This window comes from Salmo salar, chromosome ssa27 (genome assembly GCF_905237065.1).
Source record: "Salmo salar chromosome ssa27, Ssal_v3.1, whole genome shotgun sequence".
Lineage (NCBI taxonomy): Eukaryota > Metazoa > Chordata > Actinopteri > Salmoniformes > Salmonidae > Salmo > Salmo salar.
In genome coordinates, this window is record NC_059468.1 from 31989500 (window position 1) to 32011853 (window position 22354).

The 22354-nt window shown below is 43.3% G+C and overlaps 1 protein-coding gene across 4 annotated transcripts; it reads left to right on the plus strand.

Moving 5' to 3' along the window:
• The first annotated feature begins 1207 nt into the window (after positions 1-1207).
• Positions 1208-9933, plus strand: LOC106588932 (uncharacterized). 4 transcript variants are annotated; one of them, XM_045709817.1, is made up of 3 exons: positions 1208-2653; positions 5265-5372; positions 9012-9933. In XM_045709817.1, the coding sequence occupies exons 1-3, from the start codon at positions 2350-2352 to the stop codon at positions 9710-9712; spliced, it is 1113 nt and encodes a 370-aa protein (XP_045565773.1). In that variant the 5' UTR covers positions 1208-2349; the 3' UTR covers positions 9713-9933. The 4 variants fall into 4 exon arrangements, with proteins under 4 accessions (XP_045565773.1, XP_045565772.1, XP_014033962.1 ...); XM_045709816.1 differs by lacking the exon at positions 9012-9933 and adding an exon at positions 6236-7096; XM_014178487.2 differs by lacking the exons at positions 1208-2653; positions 9012-9933 and adding exons at positions 4246-4949; positions 6236-7090.
• The last annotated feature ends 12421 nt before the right edge of the window (positions 9934-22354 follow it).

A 22354-nucleotide genomic window follows, 5' to 3' on the forward strand; every position in this document is an offset into this window, starting at 1 on the left:
AAACTATGAAATAACAAAAATGAAACCATGTAGTAACCAAAAAAGTGTTAAACAAATCAAAATATGTTTTAGATTCTTCAAAATAGCCACCCTTTGCCTTGATGACAGCTTTGCACATTCTTGGAATTCTCAACCAGCTTCATGAGGTGGACCTGGAATTCCAATTAACATGTGTGCCTTGTTTAATTTGTGGAATTCCATATTATGTCAAGAAAAGCTCAAATAAGCAAAGAGAAATGACAGTCCATCATTACTTTAAGACATGAGTCAGTCAATCCGGAAAATTTCAAGAACTTTGAAAGTTCCTTCAAGTGCAGTCACAAAAACGATTAAGCGCTATGATGAAACTTGCTCTCATGAGGACTTCCACAGGAAGGGAAGAATCAGAGTTACCTCTGCTGCAGAGGATAAGTTCATTTAGAGTTACCAGCCTCAGAAATTGCAGCCAAAATAAATACTTCAGAGTTCAAGTAAGAGACACATCTCCACATCAACTGTTCAGAGGAGACTGCGTGAATCAGGCCTTCATGGTCAAATTGCTGCAAAGAAACTACTACTAAAGGACATCAATAAGAAGACACTTGCATGGGCCAAGGAAACACGAGCAATGAACATTAGACCAGTGTAAATTTGTCCTTTGGTCTGAGGAGTCCACATTTTAGATTTTTGGTTCCAACGGCCATGTCTTTGTGAGACGAGAGAATAGGTGAATGAATGATCTCTGCATGTGTGGTTCCCATCGTGAAGCATGGAGGAGGAGGTGTGGGGGTGCTTTGCTGGTGACACTGTGATTTATTTAGAATTCAAGGCACACTTAACCAGCATGGCTACCACAGAATTCTACAGCGATACGCCATCCCACCTGGTTTTGGGACAATGACCCAACACACCTCCAGACTGTGTAAGGGTTATTTGACCAAGAAGGAGAGTGATGGAGTGCTGCATCAGCTGACCTGGCCTCCATAATCATCCGACCTCAACCCAATTAAGATGGTTTGGGATGAGTTGGACCGCAGAGTGAAGGAAAAGCAGCCAACAAGTGCTCAACATATGTGGGAACTTCTTCAAGACTGTTGGAAAAGCTTTCCACGTGAAGGGTGGCTACTTTGAAGAATCTCAAATATAAATATATTTTGATTTGTTTAAGATTTGATTTTTTAGTTACTACGTGATTCCATATGTGTTATTTCATAGTTTTGATGTCTTCACTATTATTCTGCAATGTAGAAAAAAGTAAAAATAAAGAACCCTTGAATGAGTAGGTGTGTCCAAACCTTTGACAGGTAATGTACATCAAATACCTGAATTCACACAATCTTTCTCCTTTATACCATTACAGCACAGTAGACATTTTATCTATGTACATTTCAGATGCCTGTGTGTGTACTCTGCTGTGGCCTGACGCACAGGCAGGTATTTTTGAGTACTGTACCTTTAAAAAATACATTTAAAAAGAGCTCCCCAAGAAAACACTACATATTTTTAGTAACTACTCATATCATTGCAATTTTAATAGTTTGTTCCCTTTTCCATATATGACTCATGCATCCCAGTCATAATAATATAGACTGCTGCTGTTGGATTCATTCCCATTATACTCTTTGTGTAGGGAGAGAGAGTTCTGTTCAAACCATATCTGATTGGTTTTTAACACCAGCTGCTGTGTGAGATGGGGAAATGTCGAGTCCCTCTCTTCCCCCTGTGCCTCAGCAATGCCCTGCAGTTTTCCTCAATTACTCATTCATGAAGCTCCACTGTTTGATATTTCATAGGGTGCCTGCTTGGGCCTCCTTTGTGCGGTGTCGTCTGCCTAGGCTGGCTCTCTGGCGCAGTGAGAGGAAAGGAAGGGAATTACAACCTTGGTAGTTAGAGCTGTGTTCGCTGTCTCTCTCCTCACAGAAACACTGAAGGGAACTAGCTGGGGCCAGTTCAGGAAGGCTGAAATGAACCTTTGTGTTGAAAATTGTAACCTCATAAACCAACATTTAACAAAGATGTGATTTTCTTTAAATCATGGAGTATATCTGTAGAGCAAATATCTTATATCTATTTTGGAACATTTCAGTGTGCTGGCTCTCTCACAGAATGACACGCTCTCAGAAGAACTAGCAGGAAGCCCTCATTCTGACAGGCACTAATGCTGCCGGGACATCAATCTGCATTAGCTCAAGATCAGCGCGGAGTACTATTCACTCCTTGTATAGTGTATATATTGCCATAGTATATATTTTTGCCTTTGAACAGTGTATGGAATATGTAATGATAAAATTGAGTTCCCAGAAATATCATGAATAAGTTGTTAACACGGAAAGACCTTAATAACCTTCTCCAGGAAAGAAATGTATCTTTATGTATAATAGTGATGTACATATTCTGAACCAAAATATAAATGCATGTAAATTGTTGGTCCTGTGTTTCATGAGCCGAAACAAAAAATCCCAGAAATGTTCCAAATGCACAAAAAGCTTGTTTCTCTCAAATGTTGTGCACAAATTTGTTTGTGAAGCTCATCTGTGTGCTCGTCATCCTCACCAGGGTCTTGACCTGACTGGTGTTTGGCGTCGTAACCGACTTCAGTGGGCAAATGCTCACCTTCGATGGAGAAGTGTGCTCTTTATGGATGAATCCCGGTTTCAACTGTACCGGGCAGATGGTGAGTAGTATGGCATTGTGTGAGTGAGCTGTTGGCTGATGTCAACGTTGTGAACAGAGTGCCCCATGGTGGCGGTGGGGTTATGGTATGGGGAGGCATAAGCTACGAACAACAAACACAATTGCATTTTATCTATGGCAATTTGAATGCACAGAGATACCATTGTCGTGCCATTCATCTGCCCCATCACCTCATGTTTCAGCATGATAATACACAGCCCCATGTTGTAAGGATCTGTACACAATTCCTGGAAGCAGAAAATGTCCCAGTTCTTCCATGGTCTGCGTACTAACCAGACGTGTCACCCATTGAGCACGTTTGGGATGCTCTGGATCGACGTGTACGACAGTTCCCGACAATATCTAGCAACTTCGTACAGCCATTGAAGAGGAGTGGGACAACATTTCACAGACCACAATCAACAGCATTATCAATTGTATGCAAAGGAGATGTGTCGTGCTGCTTGAGGCAAATGGTGGTCACACCAGATACTGACTGGTTTTATGATCCAAGCCTTTTTTTTGTAAGTATCTGACCAACAGATGCGTATCTGTATTTACAGTTATGTGACTGGAGCTCCCGAGTGGTGCAGCGGTCTAAGGCACTGCACCTCAGTGCTAGAGGTGTCACTACAGACACCCTGGTTCGAGCCCAGGCTCTCACAACCAGGCGTGATTGGGAGCCCCATAGGGCGGCACACAATTGGCCCAGCAGTGTCCGGGTTTGACCGGTGTAGGCCGTCATTGCAAATAAGAATTTGTCGTAACTGACTTGCCTAGTTAAATTGAAAAAATAAAAATCCATAGATTAGGGCCTAATGAATTTATTTCAATTTATTGTTTTCCTTATTTTTATTTATTTATTATTTCACCTTTATTTAACCAGGTAGGCAAGTTGAGAACAAGTTCTCATTTACAATTGCGACCTGGCCAAGATAAAGCAAAGCAGTTCGACACATAAAACACAGAGTTACACATGGAGTAAAACAAACATACAGTCAATAATACAGTAGAAAAAAATAAGTCTGTATACAATGTGAGCAAATGAGGTGAGATAAGGGAGGTAAAGGCAAAAAAGGCCATGGTGGCAAAGTAAATACAATATAGCAAGTAAAACACTGGAATGGTAGATTTGCAGTGGAAGAAAGTGCAAAGTAGAAATATAAATAATGGGGTGCAAAGGAGCTAAATAAATAAATACAGTAGGGGAGGAGGTAGTTGTTTGGTCTAAATTATAGATGGGCTATGTACAGGTGCAGTGATCTGTGAGCTGCTCTGACAGCTGGTGCTTAAAGCTAGTGAGGGAGATAAGTGTTTCCAGTTTCAGAGATTTTTGTAGTTTGTTCCAGTCATTGGCAGCAGAGAACTGGAAGGAGAGATGGCCAAAGGAGGAATTGGCTTTGGGGGTGACCAGAGAGATATACCTGCTGGAGCGCGTGCTACCGGTGGGTGCTGCTATGGTGACCAGTGAGCTGAGATAAGGGGAGACTTTAACTAGCAGGGTCTTGTAGATGACCTGGAACCAGTGGGTTATAGTTATATGAACTGTAACTCAGTAAAATCTTTGAAATTGTTGCATTTATGTTCAGTGTAGTAACACAACTGTACATTGAGGCTACAAGCCTTCCACAGTAACCCACATCCCATGCATATGTCCATTGGTCATGTACATCACACTTCCTACAGTACAACTCCTTTGTGAAGCTAAGGCTTTTTGGTTGTCAGGGGAGGGAGAAACCATAGGTTTGAGTGTGTGACATCGCCTACACATAGAATATTTCTCTTCTCAGTGCAAGTCAGTGGTTTACATAAACCCCAATACCCATTGAGCCCAGTGGCACAGTGAGCTGCTGCTATAGCTGAATGCATTAGGTCAAACACCATTTCAGGAGGCTTGCCAGATGATGCATTGATTATGTAAGACCTGCATACTGAGGTAGTGCTCAGGAGCCTTGAAGCTCTTGTTTAGATTCTGTTTTGGTGAATGTAAAGGAAAAGTGGATTGACTTGGATCTAATTAGGAACTAAGAAAGTGAACACGATTGATCATAGATGATCACGTACATAAGTGTATTCATAGGACAGAAAGGCTTGAGCCTACTGACATTTTTAGATCATTTGCATCTCTTCTTTGAATGGAACTCTCTGATCTCATAGAATTCTGGTTTCCCGGGGAACAAGGAAACAAAGTATTTGAAGCATGCAATATTTTAGTACTTCAAGAGCTCATACCAGAACTGTACACAAAACTGTTGACGGGGAAAATCCAATGGACTTTGTTGTGAAGAAGATTGAAGGTACATTTACAGCTAAGTAGTTCATCTGATAGTTGAGTGGGATCTTTTGTATATGCAAACATTTATTTGTACAGTGAACAATCTGAGCTAATGTTGGCTTGTCATTTATTTGGCCCTGAATACACATGCACCATGCTCTCAATTGCAGCAATACTCACCCATCTCTCAATATTACATTTTTTATTATTTTGTTCTCTGTTCTGATGTAGCCTTGCTTATTTAAATGTGTTACACTTCCAATTATATTTTTTGCTTTTTATCATGGCCACTGAGTGTTTCAGTAATATGTCTTTACATCCTTCCCTGTCTGACTAGAGTTGGATATATCCAGGTATCACAAGAAGGGACACTATAGGAAGCTTGGCTCGCCAAAGAATGATACCACAGATGATCTTACTGATAACACTAGGACTGCAGAGAGAGGTAAATGATTATGCTGGCACTGTTATCCACAAAATATGTAGCCTACATATTTTAGCAAATTCTTATGCTAGAGGAATGGACATTATAAACATTTATCTGGAAAAGGAATGCTTGTTCTGATACTTCTGATAAAATCATCTCTTGTTAAGCAACAATATAGCACTCAATATTAGAAAATGTTAATCACGGTGGAATGTTGAGATTGAGTTCCCTTTGACATCACTGTTCTGGCCTGTGATGATGATGCACATGATTGCTCAAGTGTTATAATAATTTATTACATTTCTATAGCACTTTTCATATAATTTATTAATGAACAGTTATCTACTCAAAGTAGCTGTTGAAACTGTGTAGGCAGGATGCACTAAAGGTCATGAGTGTGGATGCTCTGGGGAGGACTAAGAACAAAAATACAAATATTCTATTGGAATCATCTGGTATGTTACTCTTTAATGGTTTCAGATTGCTGCCCTTATGACACTAGTCATGTTATAATGTGATGTCGAAATATAAAAGTGTTTACCAGGGCGAGATGACAATGACATGGACATTTCTGAAGGGGAATCGGGTGATCACTCTTGGTAAAAGTACAGATAGACTCAATGGATTTATCCATTTAGATGTCGCTGCTTGATGAAGGTCATGACCTTTAGTCAACTGTAATGCGTCAAACCCATTTCCACCTCTAGCTGTGGGAGAAATGAGTGACCTTTTCCCACTCACTTCTACCCCTGAAAACACTCCAACTATTTCCATTTAGACTGACTTTTAAGAGGCAATGCAGACTAGATTTTTCTTTCATTGATTCAATTTTAGACCTCTAATGAAGCCTTGGAATTATAAACTGCCTGCTGTCTGTACAGGTTGTGAGAGTCAGGTACAGGTGCAGTCAAAGGCCATAGAGACAACTCCCTCCAGACTCAACCCCAGTCTCTCAGACCTCCTCTCCAGGCTCGGCACCACCAACCTGGGCAGCGGCCAGCACCCCGCCAGTAGGCCCTCCGACCCCCACCAAGACACCATGGTCCACAGCTACTCCCTCAACCTGGACACTCAAACCCTGGCAGGGTGCAACAGTTTGACCGGCGCCGACCCTCACCCCCAGCCGCCGCAGACCATGTACTACCACCAGCGCTCTGACTCCCAGAGGTCACTGTGCGGCGATGTGGATCCTCTCTTTATCCACACGGTTACGGCTGCAGAATTAGTCTGCGGGGAGAGTAAGTACAGGTGCTCAGGCTGCCTGAGGTACTACGACCACCTGGGGACCCTGCTGGGTCACATTGACCAGGGCTGGAGCGAGGGCTTCAGCTGCAGGGTGTTCTACAGGAAGCTGAAGAGCATGCAGGACCGCAGCCCCATGGTCATGATGAGTTGCCAGAGCAAGGAGGCCCGGGCCCTGGATATCGACCCTAAGCACTCTAGCTCCTCCATCGTTCGCCTCGGGTCTGCCTCGCTGGCCCTGGCCCACCATCCGACCGATGTTGACGGGAGGAATGGTCCTGAGACAAGGGACAAGAAGGCAGACATGATCCACAAGTGGCTGCAGAAGACAGAAGTGACATCATTGCTTCACTGAGGCAGTTTTTAATGAGTTGATTGGATAATGTGTGTACTGTATTATTGTTGCTGTGTTGTCTAGGTGTTTGAAACTAAGTGTGTTAAATAAATGAATGAATACATCAACATAATATAAGTTCCTACTTCCCTTTTGAATGTGTTTTACTCAGAGTTTAGGATATCTGAAATGATCTTAAAGGCCCAGTGCAGTCAACAATTTGATTTCCCTGTGTTTTATATATATTTCCACACTGAAGTTGGAATAATACTGTGAAATTGTGAAAATTATAATAATGCCCTTTTAGTGTAAGAGCTGTTTGAAAATCAATTAGTTAGTAGATCAATAAGAAAGACAGTTCATAACCTCTCAACCAATAAAATCCATTTTTCAGTTTTCCCCCATGCCCACTCAGGCCACTCCCAGACAATCCTAGCAAAATTCTTGCTTAAGAAATTGCTCTTTTGCTAACAAGCTTTTTTTGTTTATTTTTTTTACCATTTTAATTTAAAACAACCACAGCACTTAATTGTTACCCAGAAATGATTTGATATTGAGATTAAACGACTGCATTGGACCTTTAATATAATACTGTGAAAACTCTATTTTGTCATTTAGAGATGAAAATAGGATTTCATTCACAAAGGTTCAAGTCTCCTTGCATTCATATCTTCCATGTAGAAAGCACTGCTTGTAGTTTATGCCATCATCCACTGGTATTTAATCTGAGAAGCATCTCCATGGTGATGGAGAGAGGAGAACCGTCAGAACATATCACACTTGTTCAACAAAGTTTGGAGTCTATGGCTCTTTTCACCCCAAAGTCAATGGACATGGCAGAGCTAATGCAGATGACACATAATGACAAGCCTGTGTAGGAGATTTACATTTATTCAAATGTGTTGGCTAAAAATAGGGAGACGCTCAAATGTGATTACTCCATTAACATTACATGCAGTGCCTTAGGATTGAATTCACACCTCTGAGAAATGTGAGCATACAAGACAAAAATATAAAACAGAAAAAAATATATAAAAAAAGTCCAGTAATCCATTTCCATGTGGTAAACATTCAATGTGAAATGATGTTTTAAGAAAAAACATGTTTTTATCACAAAATGCTCTAGTTTGTGAATTTTGCAGCCTCCTCCGACACACCAAAATGGACAAAACTCTTCTGTAGTTTTCTTCTAGCGAGGTTAGAGCACTTTTCCTGTTCCTTCATAATGCTAGATGTTCTCCTGTTCCTTCGTAATGCTAGATGATCTCCAGTTCCTTCATAATGGTAGAGGTTCTCCAGTTCCTTCACAATGCTAGATGTTCTCCTGTTCCTTCGTAATGCTAGATGTTCTCCTGTTCCTTCGTAATGCTAGATGTTCTCCCGTTCCTTCGTAATGCTAGATGTTCTCCCGTTCCTTCGTAATGCTAGATGTTCTCCAGTTCCTTCATAATGCTAGATGTACTCCAGTTCCTTCGTAATGCTAGATGTTCTCCAGTTCCTTCATAATGCTAGATGTTCTCCTGTTCCTTCGTAATGCTAGATGTTCTCCTGTTCCTTCGTAATGCTAGATGTTCTCCCGTTCCTTCGTAATGCTAGATGTTCTCCCGTTCCTTCGTAATGCTAGATGTTCTCCCGTTCCTTCGTAATGCTAGATGTTCTCCAGTTCCTTCGTAATGCTAGATGTTCTCCCGTTCCTTCGTAATGCTAGATGTTCTCCAGTTCCTTCGTAATGCTAGATGTGCTCCAGTTCCTTCATAATGCTAGATGTTCTCCAGTTCCTTCGTAATGCTAGATGTGCTCCAGTTCCTTCATAATGCTAGATGTTCTCCTGTTCCTTCGTAATGCTAGATGTACTCCAGTTCCTTCATAATGCTAGATGTACTCCAGTTCCTTCATAATGCTAGATGTTCTCAATGGGCTGCTTTCTTCAGTTTAGTCTACCTCTCAAATGCTATACTGAATAGAAATCTGAAAAGTGTAAAGGCCAGTCAGGAGCATTGGTATGTGTTCACCTAGCAATGTCTTCATAGATCAGTGTTCTTCATATGTACGTTCCCCTCATTTATTGTTCTCTCTCCCAGCCTCAATGAGATGGCCACCCTCCCTCACGGTTTTGAGGACAGCAGAGCCGCACTTACGACAGACCCAGTCCATCCTCGCTCACCCTCCCTGCATCCCCCTGAAGCACACCCCACCCAGCCCTCATGGACAGGGATATCCACCACATCCACCTCAGCCTTCAGCCAAGGAGCGGTCCAAGTCGGTGGAGCCCAGATACGAGCCACGCCACCTGGAATTTAACTTTCTGCGCATGGCCTCTACCATGGAGCAGGTAGAGGGGGAGCTCCAGTACCGGTGCGCTGGGTGCCTGTTGCTCTATCCCAGCCTGGCTGCGCTGCAGAACCACATCGGCCTCAGCTGGATGGAGGGCTTCAGCTGCCGCGTCTTCTACAAGAAGCTGAGGGAGATCCGCAACAGGAACGAAACCAAGAAGCTCCACGAGAGGGTCCAAACAAGTAGTGTCGCTGAGAAGCAGCTGAGGCCACCAACGTGCGGGGCAGCACTGGGCCTTGCTAGAGGGGGTAGGAGTGGAGCGCAGACAGGGCTGAAGCAGGGAGCTCCTCCTGGAGCTGCAGGAAGGAAGGACCAGGGGGCACCCAACCACAGGTTGACTCTGGAGTCGGTGGAGATCATAAGGAGGAACACAGCCGTTCACAAGTGGCTGAATGAGATCGAATGTTACCCCTTCCCTGATGTCACCCAGTCACCAGAGAGAGCATAAAAACATCCCTCTTTTTGATTCCTCAGTTTCACTGAATGAGAAAGACTATTGGCATTGAATTAAAAACTATTGGCATTACATTTCTCAGTGTAAAGGTGTCATTGCTGTCCTTAGAGGATTTGCTCTGGGATGGTGGGACTGGTTTGTGTTTTTCACAAGCAGATAAGTTGCTGTCTGTGTTCACGCATGTGTGAATTAAAATACCATCACTGCTGACCAGAGTTCAGTTGTGCAGGTCTTTATTTTCTTCAACTGGTCTCTCACACTGTGACCATGCATCCTCCTCATACCAGCCCCTGGCCACTACTTCGGCTTTTTCTCATCTGTTTCTCCTTCTGCTCAATTGAAAGTGAGAGCAACATTTATATGTATCAGGCTTTAGGGTTTTAGAAAATAATTTGCTTGCTGTGTAATTAATTATTCTATCCTATTAATCTTCTGTAGTGTAGCAGAGGCAGAGAGGATAAGGAGTTGTGGAATCAACGAAGCTCAAGGCCAGTCATCCCAGTAGCAGAGCTTCAGCTAATGTTCTTTTAAGAGAGCACAACTGTAATTTTCCTCAGATATGAGCTGTAGGTCTATCCAGCTATAGGAAGATTTTTCATACATAATTCATCATTGGCAAAATGATTGATTTAATGGTTGGTTTATAACATGACAAACAATTGTTTGTTTAAGCGATGTACTTTATGGTCATTACGTTGTTGATGGTGGCAACTTTAGAATATTTTTCCTTTTACTGGGTGTTGAAAGGCAATGTTGCTATCATATTTCATGGGTACATTACACACAATATCCTCTAGCCACTTAGAAAAATCTGTTGCTCTGAGCCTGCAGTGTATTCCCACAACATCTTGTGAAATGGACCATGTGGCACCATAGAGACACACATCCAGTGGGGTTTTAAAAGCACAGTGGTTACAGATTACAGCTGAGGTCCCTGTCTGACTACCAGAGAGAGAGCAAGAATCAAAGAGAAATAGAAAGTAGGTGGGGAGTGTTGATGAGCATAGCGTGGGCAGGGAGTACCGGTGCCTAGCCAGTAGCCAAAGCCAAGTAACCTTTTCCAAGTGGGGTGATTGATAGAGTTCATCGCTGGGGGACGCCGGAACATTCTCAGTTGAGGGGGACAAGAGGGAGGCAGGAAGCTCACACAAACAGTCAGATATGAGGAAGTGCTAATTCCTAAGGAGGGATCCCCACTGGGCCAGTATCGCTGGTATGAACCAGAGGCCTCATTTACAGCCATTGCGTACATTATACAAAACATTTCTGCTTGAGATTTATAAACTTGCCTCATACCATACATACCCATGTTTCCCATTATAAACCAGACCTGTCGTAAAACTGTGCGCATGAACGAGCATTAACTCTCCCAGACTGGAAAATGCCTCCAGTCACCTTTTATGGTGACAAAATGCCCTTTACTAGTTGTGTAATTTTGAACATTTGGCATTATTAGGCCAAGACATGCAAAAGACAAATTGTTGTAAAATATTTAGTTTATCAATAGATTGTTAGGTTTGTATGTACTGCCTTGGTATAGTCTCTGAGATTAAATAGGCAATGATGTCACGCTCCTATCCTGCCTTGGTGTAGGCTCTGAGATTAAATAGGCAATGATGTCACGCTCCTATCCTGCCTTGGTATAGGCTCTGAGATTATATAGACAATGATGTCACACTCCTATCCTGCCTTGGTATAGGCTCTGAGATTATATAGACAATGATGTCACGCTCCTATCCTGCCTTTGTCACGCCCTGACCTGAGAGAGACGGTTTATTTCTCTAGCTTGTTAGGTCAGGGTGTGGGGTGGGCATTCTATGTTTTGTATTTCTTTGTTTTGGGCCGAGTATGGTTCCTAATCAGAGGCAGCTGTCTATCGTTGTCTCTGATTAGGAATCATACTTAGGCAGCCTTTTCCCACCTGTGTTTGTGGGTACATTTACATTTACGTCATTTAGCAGACACTCTTATCCAGAGCGACTTACAAATTGGTGCATTCACCTTATGATATCCAGTGGAACAACCACTTTACAATAGTACATCTATATCTTTTTTTTGTGGGGGGGGGGGTTAAAAGGATTACTTTATCCTATCCCAGGTATTCCTTAAAGAGGTGGGGTTTCAGGTGTCTACGGAAGGTGGTGATTGACTCCGCTGTCCTGGCGTCGTGAGGGAGAAGTTATTTTCAGTTTTGTTATCTGTTACCTGACAGAACTGTTGGCCGTTTGTTTGTTATTTTTGCTTTAGTGTTCTGAGTTGAAATAAATATTCATTGTGAACACGCTGCACCTTGGTCCCCTCTCTACGTTACAGCCTTGGTGTAGGCTCTGAGATTAAATAGGCTATGATGTCACACTACTATCCTGCCTTGGTATAGGCACTGAGATTATATAGGTAATGATGTCACGCTCCTATCCTGCCTTGGTATAGGCGCTGAGATTATATAGGTAATGATGTCACGCTCCTATCCTGCCTTGGTGTAGGCTCTGAGATTATATAGGCAATGATGTCACGCTCCTATCCTGCCTTGGTGTAGGCTCTGAGATTAAATAGGCAATGATGTCACACTCCCATCGCACAGCAATACTGTGGCCTACCAATACTGTCAAATATTTTACATACACTACTGGTCTATTTACTATGTTGGCAGAATGTTCTAATCTTTAGCAGTATTCTACGCTGTATCTGGAAAATGACTGTCAGTTTCCTGAAATAGATAACAATGGCAAATTGTAGTGGACCTGTCAGCAGAATGTTTGAATTCAACAATGTTTTATATCAACTTCTCAAACCTAGATATTCTTAAACATTGTAGGGCAGGCTACTTACAGTAGTTGCAGTTCTATTTCTGTGTTTTTGTTATACTTGTCTTAAAAGAATGTTTTATAACAGGTTACTACTGATATTCATTACTGTATGGTTGGGAAAGAGCAAGAAAGGCGGTGGACCCCAGGCATTTTGTCAGGGGGTGCGAAACATCAGGAGTCAGACAGAATGGTGCAGTAGTGGTATTTATTTACTGGTGTAGAATGTGGTATTTAGGAGTCCCGAGTGGCACAGTGGTCTAAGGCACTGCGTCGCAGGGCGTCACTACAGACCCGGGTTCGATCCCAGTCTGTGTCACAGCTGGCCGTGACCGGGAGACCCATGAGGTGGCCCACAAATGGCCCAGCGTCGTCCGGGTTAGAGGAGGGTTGGACAGCCAGGATGTCCTTGTCCCATCACGCTCTAGTGACTCCTTGTGGCGGGCCGGTCGCCTGCAAGCTGACTTCGGTTGCCAGCTGGACGGTGTTTCCTCTGACATATTGGTGCGGCTGGCTTCCTGGTTAAGCGAGCAGTGCGGCTTGGCAGCGTCTTGTTTCGTGGGACTCATGGCTCTTGACCTTCGCCTCTCCCGAGTCCGTAGGGGAGTTGCAGCGATGGGACAAGACTAACTACCAATTGGGGAGAAAAGGAGTAAAAGTACAATAAAAAAATATATATATTGGAATGTATTTATTGGTGCAGAATGTGGTGTTTATTTACTGGTGCAGAAGGTGGTATGTATTTACTGGTGCAGAGCAACTTTAAACTAGGCCGAGCACCTATAAACTAGGCAGATCACCTTTAAACTAGGCAGTGCACCTATAACTTTGAGTGTAAATAATTTCTCACACAGCCCTGGGACAACATGTCAATCCAGCCTATGCTCAACTCTAAATTAGCAACCTGAACAGGTTAAAAGTCCAAACAGGTATTTCATCAATTAACATTAATTGATGTCTAGCATTAGGAATGTACTTCAAAACTAGCAACATGAACAAACAATTGCAAACATTTGGAATCTGAATTTGGCACAAAATTAGAGGATAACAATGAAATGTCCAAAGTCGTCACAGAGGTTTATTCCTTATACTCTATTACACTATCTTCTGAAAATACTCCCAACGCTAACCCACGATGCAAAACACATCACATAATTCCATGTCTAATGAAAGTTCAAAGCGCTCTAAGCACTCAGTGGGTATTGCTATGGAAATGGTGCAGGTAAAATGTCCCTTCATTCAGCCTGCTCGGTAGTTTATATCATCAGCCTGAAGTGCACGGCCATCATGGTATCCAAGACCCGTAAACTATTTCAACGGCAGAACGTTATTCATTAACACAGTCTGCGATTGATGTACCGTTCCCTGCGTCCCTAACCCCCACGTCTGAATCAACATCTTTAATGGATTGCATTATGAAAGCTTAATCTTATTGACCTGACGTATCTTATTCTTCACCACCAGACAGATGTGATATAATATGTTGTTTTTGGTAGCATCACATTTATGTCTCTTTTACCAACATTGTGGAATGAGTCTTCCTGCTTTTCCTCTATTTCTCTCCTCGTTTCTTCTTCCCGCTGCTGAGAGAGAGAGCTCCACACCCCTTGTGTTTCCTGGGTGCTGTTGTGGTCTGTGGTGCTCTGAGACACAGAGGTTGACAGTGCTCCCTATGTTTCCTGGGTGGTGTTGTGGTCTGTGGTGCTCTGAGACACAGAGGACAGTGCTCCTTGTGTTTCCTGGGTGGTGTTGTGGTCTGTGGTGCTCTGAGACACAGAGGTTGACAGTGCTCCCTGTGTTTCCTGGGTGGTGTTGTGGTCTCTGGTGCTCTGAGACACAGAGGACAGTGCTCCCTGTGTTTCCTGGGTGGTGTTGTGGTCTCTGGTGCTCTGAGACACAGAGGACAGTGCTCCCTGTGTTTCCTGGGTGGTGTTGTGGTCTGTGGTGCTCTGAGACACAGAGGTTGACAGTGCTCCTTGTGTTTCCTGGGTGGTGTTGTGGTCTGTGGTGCTCTGAGCCAGAGACAGAGCAGCGGAGTGACAGGTTGCCTAGCCGGGAGGACTCTAACGAAGAGAGAGAGTGCAAGCTTTGATTGACCCGGTCACCTGATGCGTGTCTCGGCCCGTTAATGACCTGATGGGATGACACACAAATACACTGGGGAGCACCAGGTTTGAGGAGTTACCGAGGTAACTTAGGTCAACTCTGAGTTCAACTCGGGATAACCGGAACCACAAAAGTGTCTCACCTTTTAACCAGGTAAATTTCTAGGGCAACGAATCCTTCAGAACTAGTCAGGACTAACTATTTATGCTGAATTAAATGTCTTAGCTGCAAGTTGAGGACCAATGATATCAGATTCTCTCCCTCTTGCAAAGATTGCGTAAAAATCAATTTAATTAATACATTTCAATCAATTTAATTAATACATTTCCTTGTGTGTTAGGTATTTTAACATTTAAAAAATGTATCACATTACACATTTAGTAATGAGAGAACACTTTTCAAACTAAACACACATTAACACTTGTGTGACTTAATCCAATTATTTTAGTGATAGGAGTGGGGAAAAAGGTTCTTATGCATTGATAAGCACACCAAAGACGGCATTAACGATAAGTAATAAACTAAAGACAGCACTTTGCAAGACAACTTTTCATTTTGTTTTCAGCTCCAATGAAAATGTGGCACTGACTCTCACATGGATTGATGTTTCAGCAGTGTCTCAATGAAGGGTTCTACTCGCCCATGGATTGATGTTTCAGTGTTACCTCAATGAAGAGTCATGAAAACAAGAACAAATGTAAAACGTACGGGGCCTGTAAAATTTATATAGGTTCAGAAATTTTGTCAAATAGCACAGTTACAAATAGAAATAAAACTGGATAGACATCAGAAATAGAGGAAGGCCAGGATTAAAAACAAAATATAACTACTGTAAAATAGATTGTGCCTGTAAAATGTGTATAATATGTATAAACTGTAGGTAGAAGACTAAGTGTTATTGTTTATTAGTTTACTCCAATTGGGGGTGGGGTGGTAGGGTTTGCAGGGAATAATAAAGATATATATTTTTTAAAGTGTGTATATGTATGCATTGTAGCAGGCTCAAGGGGGTGGAGTTTCCACATCACCAAGTTCAATAACCAAACATGCACACCAAGCACAACTAGAATACAAATGGGGAATGTATTAGGGAGACTTACACACTGTGGGAAAGGGAGGAATTTAGCAACCAGTTCAGTCCACAATCCATTGTCCGTTCCGTTCTCCAGGGGTTATCCTAAAACTCAGGTCGGTACACAGGGGGGGTAATCAGACAGTCCAGGTCACAACGGGTAATCACACAGATAATTCTCTCTTCTCACACATTTCCCTCAGTCCTCCCTCTGTTTGTGCAGCCCACTTCCTCTTTTATCCCCAAGCACTCCATGGCTTAATGATCCACAGGCTTGCCTTGTTGGGGCAGGAAGTCCATATAAGGCTTGGGGGTGGAGCCAGCCCGGGCTGCAAGATATCTCCCTTCAATCAATCACCACTTCCTTCACCTCTCCCTGCCATCTGCTGCCACCCCCCCAAATGCATCGCATTTCCATTGGCTGCACCTGACCTGTGGATAACAGAGAAAGCAAAGGGCTGTAAGGATAGGAACCAGCGGGCGACCCGGGCATTACTGTCCTTATTCCGTGACATCCAAACCAGTGGTGCATGGTCCGTTACGAGAGAAGTGCCGTCCCAATAAGTCATATTTCAGCGTCTCCAGCGCCCATCCGGCATCCGGTCTCTCATGCCTTCCATGTGTTCCACCATGGTTCGATGGGGTGATGGTTGCTGTTCCCAGGCTTCTTTAGCCATGTCCAGCAGTCCTCGGGGTCGTCTCCCGTACAGGAGTTCAAAGGGAGAGAACCTTGTTGAAGCTTGGGGCACTTCTCGGATTGAGAACATCAGGTAGGGTAGCAGTTGGTTCCAATTCTTTCCGTCCGCCTCCATCACCTTCTTTAGCATCTGCTTCAGGGTCCGATTGAATCTTTCCACCGACCCATCGGTCTGCGGGTGTTACACTGAGGTGTGCAACTGGGTTATTTTCATTAGTTTGCAGAGATCCTTCATGATTCGCGACATGAACGGGGTTCCCTGGTCGGTTAATATCTCGTCGGGGATGCCTACTCGGGAGAACAGCATGACTAACTCGCGTGCAATTCCCTTGGTGGCCACGGTGCACAGGCTTCCGGGTACCTGGTAGCATAATCCAGAATCACCAGGATGTATTGGTTCTCGGTTGCTCTTGGGTATAGGTCCCACCAGGTCCATTGCAATCCTGCAGAAAGGGACTGAAATAATGGGTAGGAGAATTAAGGGGCTGCGAAAGTGTGGTTTTGGGGGTACACAGTGGGGGAAATCAGACAGTCCAGGTCACAACAGATAATTCTCTCTCCTCACACACTCCATAACACACATTTCCCTCTCAATTCTCCCTCTGTGCAGCCCACTTCCTCTTTTATCCCGAAGCACTCCATGGCTTAATGATCGACAGGCTTGCCTCGTTGGGGCAGGAAATCCATATAAGGCTCGGGGGTGGAGCCAGCGGACTGCAAGATTTCTAACTTCAATCAACACTCCCCTCACCTCTCCTTGCCATCTGCCACAGTATGTACAGTTGAAGTCGGAAGTTTACACACACCTTAGCCAAATACATTTAAACTCAATGTGAAATGTCAGAATAATAGTAGAGAATGATTTATTGATTCATGATTTATTTCAGCTTTTATTTCTTTCATCGCATTCCCAGTGGGTCAGAAGTTTACATACACTCAATTAATATTTGGTAGTATTGCCTTTAAATTGTTTAACTTGGGTCAAACATTTCGGGAAGCCTTCCACAAGCTTCCCACAATAAGTTGGGTGAATTTTGGCCCATTCCTCCTGACAGAGCTGGTGTAACTGAATCAGGTTTATAGGCCTCCTTGCTCAGCACATGTTTTTTCGGTTCTGACCACAAATCTTCTATAGGATTGAGGTCAGGGCTTTGTGATAGACACTCCAATACCTTGAATTTGTTGTCCTTAAGCCATTATGCCACAAATTTGGAAATATGCTTGGGGTCATTGTCCATTTGGAAGACCCATTTGCGACCAAGCTTTAACTTCCTGAGTGATGTCTTGAGATGTTGCTTCCATATATCCACATAATTTTCTTACCTCATGGTGCCATCTATTTTGTGACGTGCACCAGTCCCTCCTGCAGCAAAGCACCCCCACAACATGATGCTGCCACCCCCATTCTTCACAGTTGCGATGATGTTCTTTGGCTAGCAAGCCTCCCCCTTTTTCCTCCAAACATATCAATGGTCATTATGGCCAAACAGTTCTATTTTTGTTTCATCAGACCAGAGGACATTTCTCCAAAAAGTACGATCTTTGTCCCCATGTGCAGAAAACCATAGTCTGGCTTTTTTTTGGAGCAGTGGCTTCTTCCTTGCTGAGCTGCCTTTCAGGTTCTGTTGATATAGGATTCGTTTTACTGTGGATATAGATACTTTTGTACCTGTTTCCTCCAGAATCTTCACAAGGTCCTTTGCTGTTGTTCTGGGATTGATTTGCACTTTTCGCACCAAAGTACTTTCATCTCCAAGAGACAGAATGTGTCACCTTCCTGAGCGGTAGGATGGCTGTGTGGTCCCATGGTGTTTATACTTGCGTACTATTGTTTGTACAGATGAACGTGGTACCTTCAGTCATTTGGAAATTGCTCCCAAGGATGAAGCAGACTTGTGGAGGTCTACAATTTCTTTCTGAGGTCTTGGCTGATTTCTTTTGATTTTGATTTTCCCATGATGTACACCTTCAATTTTCCCATGATGTACACCTTCAATTGACTCAAATGGTGTCAATTAGCCTATCAGAAGCTCCTAAAGCCATGACATAATTTTCTGGAATTTTCCAAGCTGTTTAAAGGCACAGTCAACTTAGTGTATGTAAACTTCTGACCCACTGGAATTGTGATACAGTGAATTATAAGTGAAATAATCTGTCTGTAAACAATTGTTGGAAAAATTACTTGTGTCATGCACAAAGTAGATGTCCTGACCGACTTGCCAAAACTATAGTTTGTTAACAAGACATTTGTGGAGGGGTTGAAAATCGAGTTTAAATGACTCCAATCTAAGTTTATGTAAACTTCCGACTTCAACTGTGTGTGTGTATATACAGTGCCTTGCGAAAGTATTCGGCCCCCTTGAACTTTTCGACCTTTTGCCACATTTCAGGCTTCAAACATAAAGATATAAAACTGTAATTTTTTGTGAAGAATCAACAACAAGTGGAACGAAATTTATTGGATATTTCAAACTTTTTTAACAAATAAAAAACTGAAATATTGGGCGTTCAAAATTATTCAGCCCCCTTAAGTTAATACTTTGTAGCGCCACCTTTTGCTGCGATTACAGCTGTAAGTCGCTTGGGGTATGTCTCTATCAGTTTTGCACATCGAGAGACTGAAATTTTTGCCCATTCCTCCTTGCAAAACAGCTCGAGCTCAGTGAGGTTGGATGGAGAGCGTTTGTGAACAGCAGTTTTCAGTTCTTTCCACAGATTCTCGATTGGATTCAGGTCTGGACTTTGACTTGGCCATTCTAACACCTGGATATGTTTATTTGTGAACCATTCCATTGTAGATTTTGCTTTATGTTTTGGATCATTGTCTTGTTGGAAGACAAATCTCCATCCCAGTCTCAGGTCTTTTGCAGACTCCATCAGGTTTTCTTCCAGAATGGTCCTGTATTTGGCTCCATCCATCTTCCCATCAATTTTAACCATCTTCCCTGCCCCTGCTGAAGAAAAGCAGGCCCAAACCATGATGCTGCCACCACCATGTTTGACAGTGGGGATGGTGTGTTCAGGGTGATGAGCTGTGTTGCTTTTACGCCAAACATAACGTTTTGCATTGTTGCCAAAAAGTTCGATTTTGGTTTCATCTGACCAGAGCACCTTCTTCCACATGTTTGTGTCTCCCAGGTGGCTAGTGGCAAACTTTAAACGACACTTTTTATGGATATCTTTAAGAAATGGCTTTCTTCTTGCCACTCTTCCATAAAGGCCAGATTTGTGCAGTATACGACTGATTGTTGTCCTATGGACAGAGTCTCCCACCTCAGCTGTAGATCTCTGCAGTTCATCCAGAGTGATCATGGGCCTCTTGGCTGCATCTCTGATCAGTCTTCTCCTTGTATGAGCTGAAAGTTTAGAGGGACGGCCGGGTCTTCGTAGATTTGCAGGTGGTCTGATACTCCTTCCATTTCAATATTATCGCTTGCACAGTGCTCCTTGGGATGTTTAAAGCTTGGGAAATCTTTTTGTATCCAAATCCGGCTTTAAACTTCTCCACAACAGTATCTCGGACCTGCCTGGTGTGTTCCTTGTTCTTCATGATGCTCTCTGCGCTTTAAACGGACCTCTGAGACTATCACAGAGCAGGTGCATTTATACGGAGACTTGATTACACACAGGTGGATTCTATTTATCATCATTAGTCATTTAGGTCAACATTGGATCATTCACTTAACTTCTGGAGAGAGTTTTTTTCAGTTTTATATTAGTTAAAAAAGTTTGAAATATCCAATACATTTCGTTCCACTTCATGATTGTGTCCCACTTGTTGTTGATTCTTCACAAAAAATTACAGTTCTATATCTTTATGTTTGAAGCCTGAAATGTGGCAAAAGGTCGAAAAGTTCAAGGGGGCCGAATACTTTCGCAAGGCACTATATATATATATATATGTATATATATATATATGTATATGTATATATATATATATATATATATGTATATGTATATGTATATATATATATATATGTATATGTATATGTATATGTATATATATATATATATATGTATATATATATGTATATATGTATATATATATATATATATGTATATATGTATGTGTATGTATATATATGTATATGTATGTGTATATATATGTATGTATGTGTATATATATATATATATGTATGTATGTGTATATATATATATATATATGTATGTATGTGTGTATATATATAGTGCCTTGCGAAAGTATTCGGCCCCCTTGAACTTTTCGACCTTTTGCCACATTTCAGGCTTCAAACATAAAGATATAGAACTGTAATTTTTTGTGAAGAATCAACAACAAGTGGGACACAATCATGAAGTGGAACGAAATGTATTGGATATTTCAAACTTTTTTGAATATATATATATTTACCCCAAAAATATATTGGGGATTGGAAATGATGCAGACAATTACTTTGATGGAAGCAACAATCTATCTGTAACATGGGTCGTATGAAGGGGACCAAGGTACGGCGTGTAGAGTGCTCATAATTACTTTAATAAAGACTCTTAAACAGAAAACAACAAAAACGACAGTCAACAGTTCCGTCAGGTAACTAACAAAACGGAAAACAACTACCCACAAAACCCCATAGACAAACCCCAACTTAAATATGATCTCCAATTAGAGACAACATGAACCAGCTGCCTCTAATTGGAGATCATCCAAACTCAACCTAGAAATAGAAAACCAGAACAAAACATAGAAACAAAAAACATAGACTGCCCACCCATATCACACCCTGACCTAACTAACTAGAGAAAAAACAGCTCTCATAGGTCAGAGCGTGACAGTACCCCCCCCAAAGGTGCGGAATCCCAGCCGCAAACCTGAACCTATAGGGGAGGGTCCGGGTGGGCATCTGTACTCGGTGGCGGCTCTGGTTCGGGGCGTAGCACCCCCACCGCCCGCTGATCCCCCCCGCTTCTGTATGTCCGGAGGAACCAGACCGTGGGTCATCGCCGGAGGCTCTGAATCGCCAACCGATGCTAAAGACTCCGGGCTGTGGACCACCGCTGAAGCCTCCGGGCAGCGGACCACCGCCGGAGGCTCCGGGCTGCGGACCGCCGCCGGAGGCTTCGGACTGAGGAGTGCCGCCGGAGGTTTCGGACTGAGGAGCGCCGCCGGAGGCTCCGGATGGAGGAGCGCCGCCGGAGGCTCCGGACGGAGGAGCGTCGCCGGAGGCTCCGGACTGGGAAGCGTCTTTATAGGTTCCGGACTACTGACCATTGCTGCTGGCTCCATGCCATGGATCATCTCTACAGTTTCCGCACCATGGATCATCACTGGAGGCTTCGTACCATGGATTATCCCTACAGGCTCCGGACCATTATTAATCCCTACAGGCTTTTTGCCAAGGATTATCTCTACAGGCTCCGGGCCATGGATTACCTCTGGAGGCTTCGTGCCATGGCACATCCCTACAGGTTCCGGGCCATGGATCATCACTAGAGGCTTCGTGCCATGGATCATCTCTACAGGCTTCGGACCATCGATTATCACTGGAGGTTTTATTCGTGGAGCTGAAACAAGTCTCACCGGACTAGGAAGACGCTCCGATGACTGAGTGCTCAAAGCAGGCACCGGCCGTACTGGGCTATGGAGGCGAACTGGAGGGAGAGTGCGAGGGGCAGGCACAGGATGTACTGGATTATGGAGGCGCACTGGAGGGAGAGCGCGAGGAGCAGGCACAGGACGTACTGGGCTACGAAGGCGCACTGGAGAGAGAGCGCGAGAGGCAGGGACATGCTCACCACAATAAGCACGGGGAGTTGGCTCAGGTCTCAGTCCTGGCCCAGCCAAACTACCCGTGTGCCCCCCAAAAATATTTTTGGGGCTGCCTCCCGTTCTTCCCCGGGAGGCTCCGATATCTATCTATTACCTGGCCCCAAGTCCAGTTTCTCCTTTCGGTCCACTCCTTATTAGACCAGGTATCCATCTCTGCCCGGGCACACTGCTT